Below are 25,642 nucleotides of genomic sequence, written 5' to 3' on the forward strand. Positions count from 1 at the left end.
CACAATTACTCTCGGCATTATGATAAATATTTCCACTGATAAGAATCGAGAATTACTGCTTTATCGTTGAAAAAGTTTGCTGCGTGGAAAACCGCTCCGGGGAATAAACATGTTAAGTGGAGCTTAGATGATCGATACATATAAGTATCGATAATCCTTAACAACGGATTATATTACTAGTTCTGAATGAAACCTTTCATAAGCCGCATTAGTTTCCAAATATATTAACAACGCTGTGCAGCTACGTCGGAATGTCTAATAAAATTGTTTTTTAAATAATTTTATTAGATGTTTCATAAATTATTTATTAACAGTTGCAAGATAATAAATTACTTATTATTTTTCGCACATTTGCTTTTTCTATTTTCTAGCCGCATATCGTGTATCTCTAAAAATATCATAAAAATACTATAAAATTCCCGATCGCTTTAAGATCTTACGTGATTAATTCAGATTCAATTTTTTTATACTTATTTATTTAAAGAAATAATATTTTTAGAATTTTCACTGCTTATATATGTGCGAACAATATGATCAAGCGGTATCAATCGCTAATTCATGCTATTTTTCAATGATATTTTCGTATATTATTATTCATGATATTTAAAAAAAAAAAAATTAATAGAATAATCTACCGATTATCTCATATGTAAATTAGTAAATTTTTCAGACACAAATCAACATTTATTTTTAAATAAAAAGTCATTTAATATACAAAGAACCGGTTTATGCAAATTATCTCCTATTTAAAAATTTCGTAATTTCTTTATTACTAGTGTGCAAAAATTGACGACCAATACTGTAGTTAATGGTGATAAGTCGTTTCGCTTATCGTTGAAAAGGAGAAGAGCGATTTATTTTATCAAAATAACAGAAACCAGATGAACAAAGAAGAAGAAATATCTTAAAAAAGGAAATTCCAATCATCTTAACGATAGTATTACAATCATCTGTATGATAGAGCTATTATCCGTTCTCGTTATCGAGTCGAATAAACATTCTGGAAACTATGAGCGACATTTAAATATCGCATAGGAAAAATTCGTCGGCTTTGTTTCGTGAAAGACCATATGTATGCATTCGTGCGCGCGCATATGTGAATGTATGCACGTAGCGTGTGTTTTCTATCCAACCTGCCCAATGGAAACTGAGATCTGGGCAATACAACGGGTCCACGAACATACGAATACACGTGCGTACCTGCTTTGCCGGAAGTGCGCGCGGGGGGTGGCTTCGCTGCTCTCATGTGTTTTCGCGCTCTCGACTCACAAAGCGGAATTCACGCAAATGCGCACAGGTTCTATTATTTCGACTCGACGGAATCGGAACATGTCGGTGAATCTCACGAATGTATTCAATATGCTTGAAATATCCGGTATAAGGTTTTTTTTTTCATTCTTACATCCGTTCCTCAACCCTTTGTTTATCAGTCTTAGAGGCCAATACAAAACATTTTATAGAACTTCAAAATTTCTTCTCGATCAAGACGTTACTAAAATCTAAACCAGCGTTTATTTAGTCCGTAAGTGAACAACTATTCTACAGCGATGCATAAAGCAATAAGAATCAAAAGGGCGGTTATTGGAGCGCACGAACTATTAATTATTACAAGCTAAAATATAAAAAATATGTTTTGGCCACAATTTCGAGCCTTCTTCAGTTTGACAGAATATAAAAGGAAAGAAACAAAAATATTTTAATTCTACACGGCGAATAATAGATAATTAATGCGCAAGCGAATTTTGGTTTGTTTGAGTAAATTAAAAAAACATATATATATATATATATATATATATATATATATATATATATATATATATATATTCATTTTGCTAATATAACAGAACGGTGTACCATTTTTACATAATGTAACTCATTTTTGTAATAGCATGAAATATCATCCATGGGAACCTTCTGAAAATATAGACCCCACTTTTAAATCTTGAGAGTCATCTGGTTTCTGTTTTCTTTCAATATTCATGACGGTAACTGTTTACTGTATTTTCTTCCATATTTTTACAATAAAAAGCTAAACTTTCATTTTTTGAATGATTTAAAATTTTTGAATGATTTAACATATGCATGAATAATTTAATACATGTGAAATAAAAAATTTTTAATTTAAACAAACATTAACGTTTAAGCTTTCATTATTTAATTGTGTTTTAATAAATTCGTAAAAAGTCTACCATTACACAAAAGTGCATTTAAACTTGCCATCGAAATAGCCATGTTACTTTGGTACTGCAAAAACATCAAACGCGCCAACATTCTTTTTTCATCTTGGAAATTTTCCTCTCGTTTAAATTTGAAAAATTTTTGCGAAAACTTTATCTATCCAGAAACCATCAGCGAAAAACGATCGAAAATGCTCTAAACAAATCGTAAGTTTGCGTTAAATTAGTTCCATATTAAATTCTTTTCAAATGCCACAAAGCCCATACTATTCTTTCGTTCGTCCTTCCGTTCGTCCTTCCGTCCCTGTCATTTGCGTTTAAAATGATTAAAAAGCAAAACAAAAAAAGATTAACTGACTTAAATTTGAAATGTCAGTTATTTATATTACCATAAAAATGCCTTATTGTGTTTTCTTTCTTCTATATTACATAACAGCAATGATTTTTAGGGATATATAATTGAGATTTTTAAAACCATCAGTTTTCTTAATAGATAAAATCAAATAATCAAAGTGTATACTTTGCAAAAATAATTTTATGTAATCTATTTCTTGAGATGTTAACTTTATTAAATAAACTTTTCAAATGTAATCGAGAGGAATTTAATTATATAATGTTTAGGTACTTTATAAGAATATTCAGTTAAAGTGCTATATTTTATTAAGAAAAAAGGAATAAAAAATCACAATAGAAAAATACGCTTTGTTTCGGAGATACTTAACTTTAAAAGAAAGAATTTATGTTCACTTGAACCATAGAAATCCTCTGATTTTGTATAAGAGAGCCCTTCAAAAACCGTCGACCCTTAAAGTAGAGCGCCGGCAGAAAGGATCAAGGATAAATAATGCTGTTCAAAGAAATATCCTAGCAGTTTTTTCTATTTTCTCAGCGTTTTACGATATTTCCTGGCATTTCCGAAATTTGCCGAATATCTTGAAATTTCGAAGATCGTAAAGCTACGATAAAATCATCACAGCTTTCATTTTCAATTTAAAAGCTAATAAAAGCCTAAACGCAGTTGTACTCGCGAGATCGCATTGAACTGGAATAATTTTATCATCAAGAATTTATAGAAAAACAAAACTTGCTCAGCAGCAGCATACGTTATATTTATGTAACAAATTTCGCTGTAACATCATATAAAATTACTGCGGCGATCCGCGTTCTCACGATATGGTGAATATGCGCCGAGCAAACTTGTCTGGGATCAACTTATGAATAAAATTACTCGTGACGGCATGTGGACAAAGATGTGCTTTCATCTACACGCTTAGAGTCAGAAAAAAATCCGTTAAAAAATAGAGTCCACAATGTTATTGTATATCGGACTGCTAAATTGCTCTTACACTGATCCTCGCATGATCCTTACGACACCACTGACAAGTGGTGAGATAATCTTAAGATTTGCCCGGCTCGTCATTAAACATAAAAATCATTTATAAGTTTGTTTTTAAATTCTGCAGAAAAGTTGCGAGAAATTTTTGAAACATTTTTTTTAAAACTCGCTATTTATCTATTTTTATAAACTTTGAAATGTAAATAATTCTACAAATATATATTGCTTCATTTTGCAGACTTCGTAACTAAATCGTTGAAGATCTAAATTTACAGCAAATTAAATCCGTAAATCAGCTCATTTTCTACAATGTCCTAATTTCTAAGTCGCTTATTAATTAGATTCAAAATTCTGCACATAACTCGTCGAAAATTTAATGTCGATTCGGTATAAATGCATAAACTGCATCAGATGAAATTCGCAAGGCTGAGAAGCCGCCTGAGAGCCACGATAACCGGTATAATTAGTTACTTGAGCACCGTGAAAAAGATCACGGGTCCGGACGACCCGTAGGGCGTATCCGCGCGCCCCTCTAATCAGCGTCTAATCGCCGTCGATAAAACTTCTCTGGGCGAGAGATAACGCGCTCGTCAAAATGATTTACTTAGCGAACAACTAGAACGGTGTTATATACTGCCCGGCGCGCCGTTTTCCCGCCAAAACCTAATCAGCTGATATTCCTCGCAGGACGCACAGCTGACGGGATGCCCAACTGTGAGTCGAAACTCAGCCATTTTTAAAACTCTCCTACGGAACGATTTAAAAGCCCGCTTTCAGGTATGCGACGACGGCCTCCCATCTCCACCCTTGATCCCTTCTTCTTTTTGCCGGCTTTCTTTCTCCCTCAGAGAGGCGCGTACACATGCGCGCACACGCGCACGCACAGCGTCTAGACGCAAGGATCCCATGTGAAACGCGCACACATGGACGCGAAAAGGACTATAGACGCCGGTCCCGACTCGTCGTCTCACGGTTCATCTTCCGTTGAGTGCGCCTTCTCTTCCTCTCCCCAACCCCCGAGACCGCGGTTTAAGAGGAACGAAACGCGCCACGGTTAAGACTTGGGAATCTCTCTCGTAAAAACCTCATTCCATTTTGTGTATCTTGATATATAAATGGCATGGCAAAAAGACCGACCCGGTCCCGGGAACAGGGAGAGGCCTAGAAATCGGCATATTCAATTTCGGACTTTCTCAAGTTTTCGACAGCACGGCAAATTCTCGGTATTTCTATATAAAAACCGCCCCCCCCCCCTTAAGTATCAACCTCGTTGTGGTGTGGAATCGGTCTCACGAGAAGTGTCATTTTGCGAACGGGAATACACGAAAATCTTTATCGTGCGTTTCGAAGTGATTCAAATATTGTCCCGAGCATCTTCCGGCGTGAATTAAAAAAAGACATTTAAATATTCTATTTTTGATCAGCACGTACATTTGAATCACGTAGCTATTGCAAAAACTTCCAAGTAAATATGGATGCATGAAATGCATAATTGCATGCATAACGATTAAAATATAAATTATTAGTCATTAAAAATTTGATAGAAATTTAATTTTTACTTAAAAATTACTTACTATACAAATAATATAGACAAAATCTTTTTATTGGATTAAATTTCGATAATTTAATTTTTGTGTATTGCAAAATGAAAACTTGAAGTAATTTAAAAAAACGCTTAAACATATCCGCAAGCTTAAGACATTCGGTTATTTGATCCTAAAAGAGATGAGCGTTCCAGACGTTTCCAGACGTTTCGAACGTTCACTAATAAATATTGTAGGCAGATGTCAACCTGTTTGTTCACGCGTAACAAGACTCTCTCGCTGAAAGACTGACCGTATTCCAGAACTGAGTATTCCCGCCTATTTTTCTTTTGCGCGGGAAATAGCTTCTTTTACGCGGGAAGATTCCTTTGCAGTCTTGTCGCTTGAAAACTTCCATTTAAAAAATACAATTAAAAAAAATATATATATTTCCTCCCAATATCGCGCGTAATTCGATCTTCTGTTAGAAACACTAGTTTCATTAAGAAATACTGGAAGACAAGTCTAAGTCGCCAAAAATAAGTAAATGCGAGTCACACAGCGCATGCGCGAGGAGCTCAAATGACTTTGTAAATCTAGCGATCGAGAGATGTTTTTCTTATCTCTTAATTAGGCTACTTTCAAAGAAATCTAGATTCTTATGATTTCCGAAAAGCGCATGGAAGGCGAATCGGCTGTCAGTGAAGGAAGCGCCAATAAACGCGTATAACCAATAAACGTACAGAACTAATAGCAACAGGTACCACACACGAGAAAGGACGGAAAGGGATGCCAGGTAGGCAGGTTCCTCCCTCGACGGCCTCACTCACTCTCTCTCTCTCTCCCCCTCTTTCTCTCGCTCGATTGCTGTCCTTCGCGGCGGATTGAGCCAGGTAAGTCCCCGTCGTATAATACCAACACTACGAATGCGCAGGTACCACACAAGGTGGCCACCACCTTCCCACACCAACCTGAGAACCGACATCGACTCTCTTCAATCTCCGAGATCGGTCATCCCGGTCGAGAAAAGAGCCTGGATTCTCCGCGAAAGAACGGCGAATGATTAAAGGGAGGACAGAGGGGGAGGAGTGCCGCTCCTTCTGTCGAAGCGGCGGAGAAACGCGCGGCAACTTTGGCGATCTACGGTGCATCATGTTGCAACAATACGTTGATGCGCCCCTATTCAATGTATAACGCCCCGCGGGAACGTGCTGCGAAAAAATGCCTCTTTCAGAGATTTCTCCTCTGGTATCCTCGGGCGGTTGTTGTTGATAAAAGCAATCCTAATAGGGGAAAAGTACAATAAAATCGAGCATCGGAATGTGACACGCGAAACGAGGATATTGTCGAGCGTGCGCGTTTGTGTGCGTGCTAGCTGTCACAAGCGATCAGCAAAGACGGCGCCTGAATTCTATCTCGCTCTTTTTCCCGCGTAAACGTATCAATCGAACGATTTACGAATTGCACTACATGCTTCTTAGAATTCTATCAACGATAAAGCTAATCAGAGCTGTGATAGAAGCCATCATATCTCAATAAAGTGTAAAAATATCGAACTTCTCTCAATTTTGCGAAATAAAGTTATATTAAAAAAATAATAAGCAAATTTTATTCAATTCATCTATCTGTTAATTAAATTTCTTATATTCTGATCATTTTCGACCATTTGTAATGTTTAATATTTTATCATAAAATAAACGACTAGAAATTATTTATATTTAACAAGCTTAAAATTAAAGATCGATTGTTTTATTAGTGTGTCAAAGACCATATTCGTACGCAATTTGTACTAAATAACCGAAACTCCGGTGTAAACAATGTATAGCACGAATATAATACGAGTGGAACATTTTAATCATGAGATTATTCAATTGAGATAAGTCGGGCTCGAAAGAAAGCAAGCGCCGAAAGAATACTAATAAACGTAAAAGATTACTCGTTGGCGTTGAATGGAAGGTTGAAAAAAATATCTAAAGCTATCGGAAGATAATTAACGCTATCGAAAGTACAGAAGAAACTTTTAAACTTATCAGAGGAAGCAGAAAAGGAGCAGGAACGTGTCGGCGCTTCGCACCGTCGATCAGCTGAGGAGAATTCCCTCGGCTTCGGCGCGACACGACGTGCCGAAACTGGTTCCCCGTCGCGGGAACGTCTTGGCGGGAAACGGCGGCCAATGCGTACCCGCCGCTCGGAATGCCGTTCGGCGAAGCTTCAACAACGCTTCTGGGAACGAGAGGAGCCGGTAGAAGAGAGCATTTGCATTCACCGCGAGATACGCGCGTAAGTTTCCTCGGGCGTGCTTCAGTCGGCTATGCGAGTACATACAAAACACGACGTTCCGCTATCGCGTTGCGGTTTTCAGCCGCGACTTCTTGTCTCCGCTCGTGTCTTATCAATGTCTCTCCGCTCTTCTGAGAGTCGGAGCGTAACCAAGTATTAATGTCACGAGGGACTTTTTGAGGAATTCAATTTAGTGACCTATACGGGTTTATCGTAGAATTACAAGGCAACGCTAATCCTCCCACATATTTTTCAAGCAACTGTTTCTCGCAGAGATAGGGACGACGAAACAAAAGAGTAGATGAATCAATGAACGAAAAAATATCAAAAAAACTTGCCAAATCTAGAATTTACATCCTCCTGCTCTGTAATTTATATATTTGTGAGCAAATTATTAATGCAAATTATTTATTTTGCTTTTCGCAGCTTGGATCTGTGCCATTCACGACGCTTCAGTTCGTTCGTAAGTTAATCTTCTTTTTTTTCTCTCTTTAATAAACCAACGAGTCATATACATGGCGCTTACAGCATGCCGATCTCGTATTTCTCCGATTAGCTTGCACGCGCAAACATCGTTATCGGCGCTCGGTGTGATGCGTTTTCACGATAGAACCTCCTGAGAAAGGCGCAGTTCAAACATTACAGTTATCGTAATACCAAGATTAAATTTAAAGTTCGCCTCCGTGCGGCGTCTTTAATGCGGGCGACAAGCATGATACTCGTAGAATCAGCTGCGTCCTCGCGATTCAACCGGAAATACGCAGTACAATACACGGTATTGTCCGATAAAAAAGCGCTGTCGACCTAAAATTCATGTCTGTACTGCTCATCTTTTTCCCCGTGTACTGACATCCGATAATTGACGCAAGTGATATACAAAAAAGAAGAATAAAAAATAATTTCTATTTGTAGCAAATAGCGAATTTAACTTTACTAAAATAATTTGTTAGTTTTTATTTCCGCCTTTTAATAACAGGTTTCGCTTGAAATTGTTCTTGCTAGTTCTAGATAATTATTTTGCCGTACTATCTGTCTTCAGTGTGATTATTTACGCAAATATTTCCGGTTGGTGATGAAAATTGATAGCTTGGTTAAATATTAATGATAAAACCAAGTATAATCGTGCGTAGAAAATTTCAATGAAGAAAAGCTAAAGCTCTCTTTCTATACAAAAATTTATATTGCAATACACATTTTATTTTTAGAGTAAATTAACGCAAATATTTCCGATTGGTGATGAAAATTGATGGCTTGGTTAAATATTAATGATAAAACCAAATATAATCGTGCGTAGAAAATTTCAATGAAGAAAAGCTAAAGCTCTCTTTCTATACAAAAATTTATATTGCAATACACATTTTATTTTTAGAGTAAATTAACGCAAATATTTCCGATTGGTGATGAAAATTGATGGCTTGGTTAAATATTAATGATAAAACCAAATATAATCGTGCGTAGAAAATTTCAATGAAGAAAAGCTAAAGCTCTCTTTCTATACAAAAATTTATATTGCAATACACATTTTATTTTTAGAGTAAATTAACATGAGATGCATGTAATTTATATTAACAGGTTGCGCGAGTTGAAAAAGAAATTGGACAATAGATAACGTAATCATCCCAGACTCCAGCATTCGACTATTAGAGAACTGAGAATTCCGACCGTTAGATTGTATCCATTCGAAATATTGCGTCGTAGTAGAACAAGTTCTACTACATTCTACGTGAGTAGACTCTGTCGTATACTTCTTCTTCAGTCGTATACTTCTCTTCATACGAAGATAAATAGAGGCGAGGAAGAGCGTTAAAGAGAAGGAGGGCGGGTCGTGCGGCGGGGGTTGGAAGGCTGTGGTTATAGTCATCAAGAAAGACCCTTAAAGAAACGCGGCATACCGAAAGGAAATAAATTCTTCGCCTACGAACAAAGAAAACCTGCTTTTCTACTTTATTAATTATCTTCTTCATCTTCGCTGTCGCGATAAATATTAAGTTAACTTTAATGTACGTTTTACGTAGACATGTCGCTAAATTTGACAAACAAATTAATATTTGCCGCGTTTTTATGTCTCGCTGTGCAATATAAAGTATAGTAATTAATAATGCGCACATATATTAAATGATAGCAATCTGCATTGTTATTCCATAAATCACGATTGCACGAAGAACAAAAGGCGTAGGTGTAGTGATTCTCAAAGCATATCCGGTTCTTTTGTGCAGCGCCTCGAATATCTCTAGTGCGATAGGATCTAATACGTGTACTTAAAGCTGCAGGATCGCATGATGGCAAAAATTGTGTTCTAAAGCACTGACAATGACAACGATTTAAATTACAAAAAGAAGAGCAAAAAAACTTGAAAAGTCTAATAATTCAAATAAATAAGTTCCGCCGTCAAGCATGTTTTGTTTAAAAATACGCTTGCAATAGTGTCAAATAGCTCGAATAAAACGGAATATTTTCCTTTTTATAACGCGAAAGCGTAAACATCGACAGGAAGAAGCGTGGGTGGCGTAAAGGCTTACCGACAAGCGCATGTCATTTCCCGCCCGATCTCGGATTAAAAAAAGGACGAGACAGAGAGGTTGGCGAAAGCGAGTGAGAGAAAGATGGGCAGACAGAGAGGATGGCGAGAGCGAGTGAGAGGAAGATGGGCGGGCAGAGAGGCCTCGAAAACGAGATCTAACGGCTCGGATCTGCGCTTGGACTAAAGTCTGGGGTTTCTACAGCATTTGGATTCCTACATTACAAGGACATTGACGATACCGACGAGGACTCGGTCTAAAGAGAGAAAGGACCTTGGTGAAACCGATGAATGAACCGAGAGCATGAATGGAGCCCTTGGTGATGGTGTAACGAGTGGAAAAGCGAACGGCAATTCTCACGCAACTGGCGAGCCGTACAGAACACGTTTCTACGGATTAATAATCGTGCGACTATTTCTAATCGCGTGTGACGCCCTTTACTTTATAGCTGATCAAATACCGCGGCGCGTTTCGAGAGCACGAGCGAACGTGCGCGTCAGAAAAAGAGTGGAGATTCGGCGGTTTAAACAACTTTGACAATTGTGATAACAGCTTTTGCACTTTACAATAAATAATATCGTTGTCATAAACTCTTTTTTAAAACCCATCGTTTTAAGTACTCAATGTTTCAGTCTTCTTATTTCTATTGATTTTATGATTATATATTCAAGAGATTGATATTTTAATTAAAAGAAATCATTTCGCTTCACGACAAATATATCGTAAATTAAAGTTGGCACAGATAATATTTTAGTATACGCGGAAAAAAAATTTGCTAATCGTAGCAGAATTTTAAATGGACAGCAAAGAGATTTATTATGAGTATCAATTTAATTTACCGAAAATAATTTTACGGATCTACAAATTATATCGTTATTATAAAAAATTTTGATTTTATCGTCAAAATTTATATCAGTGGCGCCGATTTCGCTGCGATAGCAAAATTCTTTTTTCCGTGTAAATAATGCAAAAAGATAATAGCTCACCCTTCGCTCGTCTGATCGCTCGTGCGATGACAGGAACCACAGCTACCTGAAACCAAAAGAGAAAGAGAGAGATTTAATTCACGCTCTGCAACAGCGGCACTCATTATCGTCGAAATGAATCTCATAAAGGGATCGCAGTCTTTCGGAAGTCAGCGGCGAGAAATCACAATAAATGTCACATTCGTGCGCGGCAGAAAATATTCGCGCACAAAAGACCGAACCAGCGAATCGTGATTATCAAAGGGAACACATGTTCTCTCTTTCATAGGATTCGCATTATATGGATACCGATATCCCTATTCTCGCGAATCTTCCGACCGCAAATGCAAAGATGCAGACGCTGTCGTCACGAATGCGCCGCCGTGAAATCACGCGCACGTCTCGCGGTCGCCCGTTCATTTATTTGCCCATTCAAAAATTGCTTTCGTTTTTTTTTCCCCCCGATAACAATCGATCTCTCCAACGGTCGGAGCCGTGGAGAGATAATGATCACCGTTCAAGAATTAAAGAATTATCGCGCCGCGCGCCGACATCGCCGTCGCTATCGTAGAACACCACCACATCTGTAACTTGCTGGTTTCATTGAAAATTGCAATTGGGGCGAACCTCCGCGCGGCAAACGCCGCTCAGGTATCTCGAAATTTGAGAAACGTAGTATAGAAAGCATGTGCGTACCATGTGTATGCGTGGAGCGAAAAAAATTGTTAGTAGAATTTCCGGATCGTGGGATAGTTTTAAACATTTGTTATGGACGATAAATAATAACTGATGTATCGACAAACGTTCGCACGATAATCGTCTGGGTTATTTCAGCTGCAATATTCAAACAGCTTTCGTGATAAAAATTTATTTTATCACGGTAAAATTTTAATAATATTTTTGTTATTTCTCTACATACTTAAGCAGCACGCGAATTCATGGATTAATTTATACTAACTTTTGCGTCGTGCGATGCGTAGAGACAGCCCTTTCTCCCACATAATGCGAGACCAGCCTACAGTTAGACCGGAAGAATACAAGACGGGAAGGGCCGGTCGTTTAATCAGTTCATGTGTCGCGAGACGAAGGGTCGACGCAACAGTTTAATCCTCAACGATGAAATGTTACCACGTAGCATACATGTTTCATATCGTATCTTCTATTTATATAATTTCAGAAAATCACAAGTCATTTAAGTAAAATCCTTTTAAGTACCATTCTTGCGCAATGAGATATTGGATATCTCATTAAATCATTTTATTGATTATTTTATTTCAAACAATAAACAAGCAAAAATATGAACGTAATGATTTCTTACAGAAACAGATTTCTAGTGTTTAAAAAATATATTAATGTTCTGTCGATTGACAATATTTTTCAGTAATATAAATTTAAACAAAGAAAACAGCATAAGCTAAAAACTGTTTCAAGTAGCAATTCTTATACACTTGACAATTACATATGATACTATGGTGATTTATGTTTCCTCATTTATATTTTTTTGCTGCCGAGTGGTTTATTTCAAGCACAAGGATTTTTAAGGCGCTAGGAATATCTCCCGCGTAGCCCCCAAATTTAAACTAACTCCCGTCAACTCGGAGAGCTGTTGGACAAAAGATTCCTCTAAGGCCTTTCTCAGCCACTTTCTCGAAAACTTGATCGTGCTAATCGACATCCGATCACTATTTCAAAAGTTGAACAAAGACCTTTCGAGAACGATCACCGAAATTGAGTCCAACATTAAATTAAGCATTGAATCCGAGAAAAAAAGACATTCAAAAGGGAACTGAATACAAAAAGAATTAGATGCAAAGATTAAGAGATGATAAATCCTGTAGATAGAAAAATCCAAAAAAATAAGTAGGATGTAAGAGCAAGACTGAAAAGAGAACAACCGCAAAGCCACCTCTCGTGTTTACACCGTAACATATTTCCGCAGGAAGTCGAGGCATTCGCCGTGACACGCACCCTCGCAATAACCCCGGTTGTTTCTGCCTCTATGCGTTCATCGAGACGAACGTAACACAAGAATGAATTCACGACGCGAATTTTCAGGCGAACGTAGCGCCGAGTCGAAGGCCCTTTGGCCTGGTAAAAGGTCGGTTCAACGTATCGCTGCTTTCAACGTTTTTTCCTCGGTTCGCTTCGTTCGCGCTCGCACCAATACTCGTAGTATATCCTAGCTGCTCTTTTGCGCACTTCTCCAACTCTGCCTATTGCGCAAAAGTATCTTAACGGCTGAAGCGCTACGTGTACTTTGTTACGAACGCGAATATATTAGATTCGTTTTTTTTTTAATTCGTGTATCAAGTCCGAAATGTGCAAAAGAGTATTGATTTCTGATAATCAAAGATACCGACAAATGTCGGTAAACAAAGTATTGTCGTGAAAGGCAACAGGATAATCATTCACTGATCTACTCGTCACTATTTGTTCAAGTAAACCACATGCTGGCGGTCCGAAATTAATATAATAACGTCGGTGCGAACACGGCCTTTATACGAGCGTAAAGTCAACTGTGAACGACGATCGGACCCCTCCCACTAATTAACGCGACATTCCAGGACAAACGGCAGCCAGGCGGCGGCTGTGTAACATGTGCAAGTACACTCTTCAACGGTCGTGAGTCTCTGGCGAGTCTAGAGCAAAGCCACGGGGCAGAGCGTGCATGGCAAGCAGACCGAATCGTAATACTAATGCCACGCAAGGAAGAAAAGGCGACATATCGTGAACTTTTCTAATTTTAGATTAACATCCGTTTCCTATACGCGCGCAAACGCCAGAAACACGTACGCGCCAGCCGTTTCTGTCACCCGCGACGAGGTCCCTCATATACGATTAAGAATACAGATCCCGCAAGTGCGGTTAAAAATAAAACAGCAGCCTGTACAAGCGTACAAGCCGAAATCTATTTTGTTATTGCGGCTGGATATAGCCGACACATGTGACACGATCCTGTGCCCCATAAAATGGGATACAAGTATCCATAAACACGAGACGGATGGTACTTTGGTAAAATTGTTAATCGTTGTTTAAATTGTTTATCGCAAATGATTACAAACCGTTTCCGTAAACGTTGATTAGATTTGAAATGGTTTTCTGTCCTTTTCTAATCCTGTCTAATCCCATCTTAACAGCGAACAATAATAATTGAATCGTCGATCATCGGTTACCAACGAGATACAAATTATTTTCAATATTTTAAGCCGCGCAAAAGATTAAATCGTCAATTAGAGTTCAAACTTCCTGACGTGTGCAAATCTTCATTTAAATATTCACAATAGTTATTTGAACAGTGAATAATATTCAATTTGTCACAATTAAACTGTCAAAAGACGATACATTTAAGTTAAATAAAATATTTGAAAACAAATATAAATCGTACATTTAAAAATCAAATATTGAGTTGATCAAAAATTTCAAAAAAATCAATCCGATATATTATTTAAATATTCACCAACTTATTCCAGATTTGCATAAAAAAATTTGTTAATATACAGCACAGACTAATTTAACCAATAAAATTAATTTTTATTAAAATCCCTACAAATTATTTCGCACAAATAATATTTTAAACATTTATTATAAATAACAATTCAATGAACAAAACGATTTTCAATTAGAAAAATCGTTTATCGCAGAAAGATAAAATTTACATTGTCACCACTTGTGACAAATGACGTATGTAACGTACCCGCACGTGGCATCCACGAGCCACGGGTAACCGATAACCTATCGACCCTCACAATGCAGAATCCCGCTATTGGTCGAACGGGGGAGCAAGTACTCACCAGCTAGCTAGTCGTCCCTACCCGCTTGTGACCGGTGAACGTGCACCGTCATTCATCACAAAAGTTGCGTATTGTTTTTTTACGTGTGTACGCGCGCGCGCGCGCGTGTGAATGCGTACGACACAGGCGGCTTGCCTGTAATCGATATCGCAATCAGCGTATTGAGCTAGACTCGCCAAGTTCGTTGACTCTTGTCTTGTCACTGGCGTACATCTCCACGTTGCATCGCGATCGGATACGCATCGGCGTATCCAGTTCGAGCGTGCGAGCGGACGAGCGCGAGGCGGGTAGAAACGGGAGACACACGCGAGAGACACGGCGAAGGGCGAGGAAGATCGGGGAAGCCCGGTTTTCGCCTGCAATAAACGTCTTGCCGCGACCTTTCTCCTCCACCTTCCGTCTGTCTCTCCCCTTTCGTAAACGAAAACGTCGCCGACATCCTACATCCTACGACAATGTAAGGCGGCACGAGCCAAGTCGAGGGGTTGGGGTCGCACCGCGCTTACAGGGGTACGTAGTTACGTGTACGTATAGGGGTGGGTCGGTATTCAACTACGCCGATGCCAGGTGGTGACTGCCGCCCCATGTGTGCTCATATGTCTGCCCCCCAAGTGGCGTTAGTTCGCCGCTGGCGCGAGCGAATATATATATATATATATCTACATATGCAAGAACATAAACGCGCGCGTCACGCTACGCGCCTTCGCCGATGCGATTCCTCGGTTAACCGCTTTTAATGGGCGTGATCTTTAGCCCGCCGTATTTTTGCCGAATGTTTTGTAGCTTCGTTCACACGAACAATCAAATAGAAATCGAGTGGTTTGGGCAATAAAAACAATTGAAGCAGAATTGGAAATTTGAATTGGAAATTTGTCGTTTCACTCTAATCGCGCAGATGTCCAATCGTCACGTTGTCTTTCTCTTTCTCTCTCGATATGGAAATGCCGCGCATTTAATAAAGTTCAGCTCGAAAGATCCGAATTGACGTTCAGCCTCAAGATTCAAATCATCCGAACAGCTCCTCGATGCACTTGAAAAGTTCCGAGTATCATTAATGCAGTTAAATATAAATCGGTGAAGTATAAACGATAAATCAAATATCTTTTCACCATCCCTCTTCTAAACTGTCTAATTGAAAAAACTTTACAGAAATGTCATGTGAGATGTGTCGCCTGTTACCAAGGGGCGTACTCGACCCGATATCGATTGGCGGGACCGACCGGTTTAACCGGCGCGTGCCACGGTTGCAGACTGCGCTATAAATTGTTCAACGCGAGCGATACGCGTGCGTGCACGCGTGTAATTGCATTTAAAGGGGGATGCGCGTATCGTCCGAATGGAAGATTAGACAATCTAGGACAATGTTGGCGTCATAGCGCGCCCGTAAAAATAAGTAAACTCGTTATTGAGAGTGATACGATGTTGCGAGACCGCCTCGGCACCGACGTCGTCGGACACGCTAGACACGCGGCGCAGCGCGGTGCAACGAGATAGAACGCGCGCACCATGTGTTACATATTTTAAACATGTACGCACAGGTGTAACCTACCCCACCGTGTCCGTCGAGGGCGGCGGCCTTTATTCGCGCCTGGAAACGTTCTTGCGAGTCCTAACTTTCGTAATCGTCTTAAAACATCGTAAAACTCGCGTGTACGCGTGCAGGAACCGAGTCACGCTGAAAGAGGAGTCCACGATATTGCAAGAGATAGGCGGTTACGTTGACTACTTCTATAGAAATTTTTTTAAATTATAAATTTAAGCACATTATGCGCGGAATGCATTAAACTTTGATGAGATCTTTGTTCGGTTCGTAGATTTTTAAAACTTTTTTCACGAAAAATATCAAGGATTTAATCAATTATACGCAACAAAATTTAACAAATTCTAACAAACAGTGTAATTTGTTAGCTTTACTCAGCTTCAAGTATTCAATAAAATTTTAGACTATCAAAATATTTTACGTTGAAAATTCAAGGATTTAGAATAATGACAGCATGTTGCAGTTTTCTTATAACAATAAATTCGAAATTGATTAAAATCTTGTTTGACAATAGCGAGATAACTTGTATCTTCCATATAGCTTTCTTTCGAGATGCGTTGCGTTAAACTGTATCGTTACAGGTAGACGCGGTATTAATGTCTTCCCGTTAGCACAAAGATCGGCCCGAACATCAACCATTCGGTCCTTCTATCATTATTAATATAATCAAATTTACGCGCGTATCTCTCAATGTACTGTTAATGTAGTCGCATTTACCTGAGCGCTATTCCGCTTTGTCCGACGGATAAACCGATTTAACTATCGCTCGTAAAAAAGATGTACGCCGTTCGAGAATGATTCGTTAGATGAATTCCCTGGCACCGTTGTCAGTGTCTTGCAGTTAATATGCGTGCGTGAATCATCCCGTTGTAGCCCATCGTGTACCCGGCCACATGTGGTTCCGAAAAGCCCTAAAAGGGTGACCGGACCCCATGCAACCGTCCCGGTTTTTTGCAGTGTGATAAGTGATAAGTGATGGCCGTTGAATCGGCCAGCAGATCAGCATGTGCGAAATTTCACACGACAGACATCAGCGAGAAATATAAGAATTGATAAACATAAATAAACAAGTTAGAAATAAATTTGACGTGAGAAGTGCGCAAGTAGAAACGGCATGAATGCGAATGTTAATCAATATGTTAACAACGCGATGAAAGCACTCGCACAGATGCGAGTTCTTTTCTGCCGCTATGTTAAAGCTTCTCAATTATATTCAATCTATTGAAATTCCTGCTATTTAAACCAGAAATTGAAACCGGTATAACACACGTGAGTTTCAGATTCCCATGCAGACACGCGGAGGCGCATCTGTTTTATCGCGCTGCTGGAAACGCGAGGATCACACAGTGGGATGCGTCTTCCGGCACAGCCCGCGACGTTGTAAGTTGACGTCGGCCGGAAGGTTTACATCGACGCTAATCATCGTCTTCAAACGTGAGATGAACGGGAAAGCGAGTACGCGCCGAGCGGACGTTGAATAACTGATGAGAGAGAAGCGTCGTCGGTGGGAATAAAAGTTGAAAAAGCGCGCGGCCTGTTGCGAGCTGCGAGAACGGGACGGAGCACCGGGGGACACATCGGGGACCAGACACAAGAGAAACCGAGGTAAAAGGAAACGAGGCGACAAGGAGAGCGCTTAACAGGGGGGTTGGTTAGTTGGTCGATCGGTCGGTCGGCCGGTCGGCCGGCCGGCCGGCCTGTTCCGATAACCGGGCTCTCTGCGCTCCCGTCACTCTTCCTTCTATCTCGCTCGCTTCTTCCGTCTTTCGGTATTAGCGAGGGTAGGCCGCGAGGGTAGTCGGACGAGGGGTGGTCGAGTCGTACAGCCGGCACGCGCTCAACGAATTTTTCATCCAACGGATCCGCCAAGGTGCTCCGCTCCGGCGCAATCTCGGGAAGGGAAAACTGGAATCCTCGGATGGCGAACCACACTCCGAGGGTACAAGTATCCGGCCGTCGTCGAGCGAATGCGCGCGCATCGTGTCTACGCGTAATTGGGGTTTCGACGCGCCGATTGATTAGGATACTGCGCGGTAACGAAAGAAAAGGATTGACGCGTCGGAATTCGCTCTTGGAATTCGACAAGGAAAGGTTTGTTTTCGCGGCTACAACGTCGTAAATTCTTGATCGCGGTTTTTTTTCTTTCATTTTTGAACGCGGTAATATGTACAGCAGTGCATCTGTGGAATCCGCGTAAAAAGTTCGCAAGAGTCGATTTGTAATTCGGCCCGCGTGACCGTTAAAGGTTGCGAAAGTGCAACCTTCGCCTTCCGAAATATTGCGAGAGCTGCCTTACCGGCCCTACAGGATATGTTAATGGCTTGGGACCCTGGGGACCCCGAGAAACCAAAACCTCTTTCATTCTCCTCCCTCTTTCTTCGCCGATCTTCGCCCCCCTTTCCTGCCTTAGCTTTGCCTTAGCATAAAACTCTTCGGGACATTTAAATATTAAATCTCGATAGGAAAAGCATTGGTCGAAAAAGCACCGCTTGCATCGTTCAATTCTTTACGTTGACGGTTGCGACGTCATTTTTATTATTTTTTGTTGTTTCCCACGTTAAGCATTTTCTATAGAGCCCAATAAACGTTTATCGTATGTTGAAAATGCATTAGAATGCTAAAAGATCAATATTTTGTTCCGTTTACTTCTTGATGAAAAATCATTTATATGAAAAAAAAAAAAAATAAATTACATAAGATTATGTACACATACAACCGTATTTAATTTAATTATTAATATATTTAAAATTTTGTGAGACGCTGAATTTAAGTCGGCAATTAAAATTTAAAAATTCCGAATCGTGAGCCGAATGTGATAATGAAAACAACAGATTTTACATAAAACTTTTTCGAGACATTTTAGGAAATTTTTAATTTAAAAAATAACATGTAAATTGAATTTAAAAATAAAAAACATCTATAAATATAAATATAGTATATTATATATAAATATAGCAAAATATAAATAAAGAGTAGGATTCTCGAGTTTTACTGCGCATTGCAAATTGTTCAAGGTAGAAAATAAAAATGTTGTTTAAGGAAATAAAAATTATGCGCGTATCGTTCGTATCCTCGTCATAATTTCAATAAAACACATGTTGGATATAATTGCACGTAATTAAGCATCGCGTTTTCCCCAACACACAAATGCTTTATCATTATTCTTGTTACTACTCAATTAACTGACGACTCGTATTATTCGTGCGAATTAAAAAGCGAGCGGCGCATAAGTAATGCGCTCATCATCGGGCGATCACCTAATTTGCACGCGAGCGGCACGCTTCAGCGTATGGCGTCGACGGTATCTGTCTACGGTGTCTAGCTATCGGGCGTAACACGCGTCTCGGATAGCGCCCTCAATACTAGAGCGGGGGCACGTATAGGGGTGCCCGGTTCGCCCCATCGCTCCGTTGTACCCCTCGTACAACGGACTTTCAAGGCAACGGACGAGAACGGAACACGCCATGTGGTGCAACACTTCCACGCCGCTGCGCGATGGCATTTGCAACGGCAACGATAACGTCTCTCGAATCGAAGACGGCGAAAGATCGCCGCCGCGAAAACGTTTTGCATTTTGCGTCGCGAGCGCACGGATCCCGCCGTAGCGCATATAATGCGACTTTATTCGACTGAGGCTCATATTTATGGAATATACGTTATTATTCTTTTCCTCATTTGCATATGAAGGAGCTGTCTTCCAGGCCGGGATAATCCGGATGAAATAATCGATGCGAAATTTACATTTTAAATAGTCCGTCGAATAAAGCCGCATTATAACGCGGTATAATAATTGTTATCAGCAAGCGAACTAAAACGTTCCCGCATTTGTCACTTTTTCGGTCAAATAGTATTTTGTCGTTCAATCTTGTTGCTGCCTCCTTGTTTCTGTGTAAAATTTCAAGTAAATTTATATCGTATTCGCAATGCCCACTTTTTATTTTATCAAAACATCGAACGCGATCATCGTATTAATATTAAGCAAATGAGTCACGATATCGGTCAGTCACCTTTAGTTAAACGTGTCTTTAGTTGAACAAAGACGGAAAGACTCTAGTCTTTCGCGCGAGACAGCTGTATTCTTAACGGTCTCTCGATGTGTTGACGTCTAACGAGGGTAGGTCAGTATCAGTGCATGTAGGGTGTATTTAAGGACCTATTCAAGCTTGATCAAATATGTGTGCGTTTATATATATTGCAAATAATTAAGAATATTTCCTTATTAATAGTTATCGATTTAGATTAAATTGCTACGCTGATAAATCGAAGAAAAAGTGAATAAAATTAATTAGAATGTAAAAATTTCAAATAAAGATATTATTACTGCATTTTATCACATTATATTAAATTAATTAGACATAAAAAATCAATTGCTCTCAATTTTGAAGCAAAATACAATATAATCGATAAAATTATTAATCAAATTAATAATTGCAAATTAATATTTCTTGAAATAAAAGACTTGAGATTAAGTGATAAATAAATTTTGTTGCAATTTTATAAAAATTTAAATACTAAAGAAATAAAATAAAATAAATATCCTTTGAAATATATTTCTAAAGAGTGGCTTTAAAAATATTACACAATGAATGACAATTATGTTTAATAATTTTTTTTACGCACCGATACTCATCGAAAGGGATTGTGATTGTCGATATCCTGATAGCGTTTAAGTACCGTAAGTATCTCCGAAAAGCACCGTTCCCGGTTCCGCGCGCCCCTACCCATGTCCTTAGCCCTGCGTATACCCTGACAGAGGCAGGACCAGCCGTTCGTTCACGATGCGAACCTCCACGGGACTTTACCGAAAGCATGAATAAAAGGGGGCGCCAAGCCTAACCAGCCACCCAACAAGAAGCAGGTGAGCACCTGGTCCGCGTAACCCCGGCACGAGCTACTTGCCTCACAGTTGCGAGAAGGTGCTCAATGATCGCGTACGTTAATTAACTTGTTGCAATTATTCGAAAATTGAGAACTACTGAAAAATTTGATATCTGCGAATAAATTGTAAAACGCAATGTCTTGCAATTAATAAAGAATTCCCGAATTTAATTAATAAAACGCTTAAGTACGTCGTATAATAATGATATAATAGCTAAATGATAAAATTATAATATATCAATAAAATTAATAGTTGCAAATTTATATTTTCCAAAGATTCTTCAGATTGATTAATAAATATATTTTGTTGCATTTTTATACACAAGAATGCTAAATAAAACGTCTTGTAATACGAATATCACAAATGCGATTAATAAATTTGATACTGAAAAGTGCACTGGAAAGAAACACAAAGTACAAGAATGAGAAACACTGAGACTGCGAACCGGGTTCGCGGGGTTCAGACCGACGGCAGACAACTTCACAAATCGTTGAAGGACGGGGAAACCCTAGCGAATAACCCGCCTAATTCCTTTCCGAATGCGACATAAGGCTCTCACGTTCCAGTCTATCAATATACGTTTTGCCTATAATTAACTTGACATCTTCCACCCCGCCCATCACGACAAAAAGTCTGCCAGAATTACAAATTAATAATATTGCTAGTATTATTTTGGCGCTAATTAGCCACTGTATTTTAGATCTAGTTATTCGCTTTCTCGAATGATATTGTTCAAGAATATTGTTCATTCACTTGTAATTATTAATTATAATTTGTCTTATTATTTTAATTTCATCACGCATATCATGTGCCATTCAATTGGCTTATTCTAACAATCATACAATACATGCAATCTCTCAAGACAATTTGCTCAATAATATTAATTGATCAAAATAACAACCATAAATGTATGTTAAGTTGATGCAAAAGATATGTCATCGTTTTTCTATGCAATTCAATTATAAATAATATTACGAATTTTTGTTTAAAAATTAAACTATCTTTTTAGATGGAAAAGGTACATTAAAACCAATGACAATAATTATTGTTATAAATGTATTAATATCAATTCATATAATTGATTACAAATTTAGCAATTATTACTTTGATGAAAATTATTTCGAAACCGCGTATTTTGTTTTCCAATCTTACTTGAAAAATACAACAAGTCTTTCGCATCAACCTAGCATCTTTCGCAATTGTGACTCACCTTTTGAACATTGAAAGGAACGCTTCTTCGGACCGCCGGAATCCAGTGTTGATCTGGAGAGATCGCTGATGATGCTGGACATCGGCGACGCTTCCATACCAGCGTCGCTGAATCCTCCGGGCGAAGACATTCCTTCCATCTCGACGATATTTTCCATTGATATTACTTTGCGTAGATGTGACAGCGTGAGTCGGTTCTTCCAACTTGATCGGAGCAAATGAAACGCGATGTCTCGAATCGATGTTAGGCAGGAACGCGACGTTGACTTCTCACGAGAAGATCTCACGCGCCTGTGTTAACGATCTCTCGTGATATCCGAAAGAAGGAGACGCCACTAAATAATTAGTATCTTGATTATCTGACAGGGGAACTCTCTTAACGCGATACTCGTCAATGACAACCGATCTCCGAATAAAATTGCGGTTAATTACATAGATATTAATGATACACGAAGTATACATGACTTTTAACAGTTGCAAAAATTTATATTGTTATTGCACTTTATTTTTATAGACAAAATAAATCAAACACGGTTGTTATAAAAATAGTTTTCTGAAAGATTGCCGATAAACATGATAGAAATGCGCTGTAATCAGTATTCATTGTTATATTTTAATTTTAACTTTCTATTATCATTTATCACTATTTTTATATATTAATCAATATTAAAATACCGAAAAGTTTCAATGATTATTCACTTCGAGAATATTTTTAATTATATATAAATATATCACTAACAAAACATTGCAAACTCTACATTAACTGTCTCATAAATAAAGCCGCAAATTAAATAAAATTATATTAAAATTTATTTAAAGTTATTACTACAATTAATTAATTATTCATTTTCTGTTTGTCTTTGCCCGAAGATTTTTTTTCGTGAAAGAATGAGAGATGTACGATAAATTTTGCTCGATTGATTGCATTGTTTTCGAGAGGAATAATTTTGAAAAACAGACAGAGAAAGTAATGTGCGCGTTTACTTGACTGTCTACCAAAAACTCCGTACGCGTTTATTGACCAGCACATGTCGCGTGACCTCAAAGTTTCTTTGTAGCATACTTGTTATGATGTATGTTGTTATGTATTTGTCACGTGCTAACATCGTTATTTGCTGGCTTGAGATGGCAAAATATAGCGATCGCGAATATAGCTATGTGCTAAATAATATATTTGCTAGAAACATCTTATGTATTTATTCTAATTTGTTTTAATCTCTAGTACAACATCAAACGCGTGGTGATAACTGCAACTTAATTAGAACTTAATTAAGTTCTAAATTGTCACGCAAGTGTCGATGTATAAAATAGACGCATACACTAGACTTGCATTAAAATTTGATTTTTCAATAATTATGTCATTAATTTAATTACCATTAATTTAATTAATTACTGTTATTTATTGTTGTTAAATATTACTGCAACTGCAGCAAGATACTTTATAGATAAAGATTACGCGCGCATTTCCTCGTCAAAACCGTTAAAACCGATCTAACGTTGCCCGGAAACTCTTGGTGGAACTTCCTTTTTAGATCTCACAAACATACATAATATGTACTAATACTTGCGACTTCAAATTTAATTATACATTCTGCGATATAAACTTGGAATAAATGTCTTTTTGGAAAGTTTTAACATCTCAAGATTTTTCCGATTAGAAGTGATTAAAAAATAAAGTTAAAAATGAGATTCTTAATAATTTCTTAATCATGAGACACAATTGTAAAAAGTACCAAAAATATTTCGTGTTTCCAAAAAATTGTCTTCGTGAACTGACGAATATAAAATACATAAGTGCTCATCGGAAATCTAATCAAAAAATTTTCAACAATACGTTGGCAGCAATGCATTGCAAATTTCAATATACTCAAGAATTGAGCAAAATAATATAAATTTTTGTCACATGTAATATCCGTAATAAAATTGTTACGATTGACTTTAGTGTTGTAAACATGAATAAATCGCTATTGCAATTTGTTATAAATAATGCCACTATTATGCTTCTAACAAATTCCTTCCGAGCTATTAACCCTTTAGAATAACCCATAGCCAAGGTCAAGCATGCAATCTTGATACGCCTTAGAAAAAAATATCATACAGAAAGGAATTGAAAACATACGTTGCTTATCGCTGCAGAAGAATTAAAGACCGGTCGAGGCTGATCGGTATGGAGAATAACCTTACGACAAGAGTGATGGAGCGGCAATTATCTAGCGTTTCCTTCATCCGGATATCGCGTCAATCACTTCCCGCGCAAAGCCGGTAAACACGTGTGATAAAAGGCTCGAGCTTCGACAATAGTGGAACGAAATTCGGTAATTGAAGCACACCGCGGTTGCTATTCACGACGATTAGGAGCAGACAGAGCGTATTCACAGTCAGAGATATGAGATCTGACCGTTGTCTAGCTCGTCAGTTACACCGCGCGATAAACCGCACTGTCGCCAACAGTGGCGCAAATCAAGGCGCGTTCGCGCGCGCGCCGATGGATCACTGAAGACAGGCGCGAAAGCGATAAGTGGTGGGAGGACAAGAGGGGGAAAGAAGGAGAAATATGTTCGTTATAATTCCTCTTTCTATACCGGCTTGCTCCTTTCCTATTTCAAAATTTAAATGTTAGTAATATAACTATATATTATCCAGTTTTATTCAGTTAGGAGAGTTAAGAAACCTAGACATATAAAAAAGAATTAAAACATATTTTAAAAAATATAAAACACATTTTGATAATATTTTAATATAAAATTAAATATGCTTTCTTTAGTCGACTAATTAAAGATTTGTACAAAATCTAATAATTTTCTTTTACTTTTGCAAATAAAGCAAAAAAAAAATATATATATAGATTAAAATTAATTAAAGACAATCTAATTCTATTATCCAGCAATGCTGGATTTCAAACTTACCCAAATGTACTTTTTCACTCACTGGAATAATCCAGAAATGATGTTTTTGTTTATAAAAAAATCTATACTCTCTTATATGTTGATGTTATTATTATTGATAAAAATAACAAAGTCAAAAAACATCTTTTATGGGAAAATATCTCAAAATAAATTTTTAAATTAATTTGTATCCTACAAAAAACAACATAACAATAATTATTAAGATCACGTTAAAATTATATGATTTTAACGGTGACTGGAATAATTTAAAATCTAGCCAAAAAGTGCTTATACCACATTTAAATCCTAAAATCGTTTTTGCGCTGATACTTCTTATATATATTGCAAAAAAATAAAATAAAAGTGAAAATTATATTCATATTCATTCTATATATTATATTATAATTATATTCTTATTATGTTAGTGGAAAATATAAAAGAGGATGATATAAGGGGGGAAGGTATCTTCAATCTTTAGTTTCCTTTAACAACAAAAGAACTAAAGATAGTGCAATGTCGAAATCAGGATGTAATGAGG

General features: G+C 38.0%; 1 protein-coding gene and 1 long non-coding RNA gene across 3 annotated transcripts in view; one reads left to right on the plus strand and one right to left on the minus strand.

The window, feature by feature from the left end:
* Positions 1-10,557, plus strand: part of LOC136997799 (uncharacterized) — a 35,227-nt gene extending 24,670 nt beyond the window's left edge. Inside the window, exons 2-3 of the long non-coding RNA XR_010888443.1 lie at positions 7,743-7,779; positions 8,889-10,557. This is a non-coding gene — a long non-coding RNA (uncharacterized lncRNA). The remainder of the gene's footprint in view (positions 1-7,742; positions 7,780-8,888) is intronic.
* The window catches only part of LOC105674910 (M-phase inducer phosphatase-like), a 56,013-nt gene extending 31,205 nt beyond the window's left edge, over positions 1-24,808 (minus strand). Inside the window, exons 1-3 of one of the 2 annotated variants that reach the window (XM_012371580.2) lie at positions 24,399-24,808; positions 22,221-22,510; positions 10,822-10,867 (exon numbers count right to left, since the gene is read on the minus strand). In XM_012371580.2, coding sequence (XP_012227003.1) covers positions 10,822-10,867; positions 22,221-22,510; positions 24,399-24,445 — 383 coding nt within the window. In that variant the 5' untranslated portion in view covers positions 24,446-24,808. Of the gene's footprint in view, positions 1-10,821; positions 10,868-22,220; positions 22,555-24,338 lie in introns of both variants that reach the window. The other variant, XM_012371582.2, reaches the window with a different exon arrangement.
* Between the last annotated feature and the right edge of the window lie 834 nt (positions 24,809-25,642).

The sequence above is a fragment of the Linepithema humile genome, chromosome 2 (assembly GCF_040581485.1).
Source record: "Linepithema humile isolate Giens D197 chromosome 2, Lhum_UNIL_v1.0, whole genome shotgun sequence".
Taxonomy (NCBI): Eukaryota; Metazoa; Arthropoda; class Insecta; order Hymenoptera; family Formicidae; genus Linepithema; species Linepithema humile.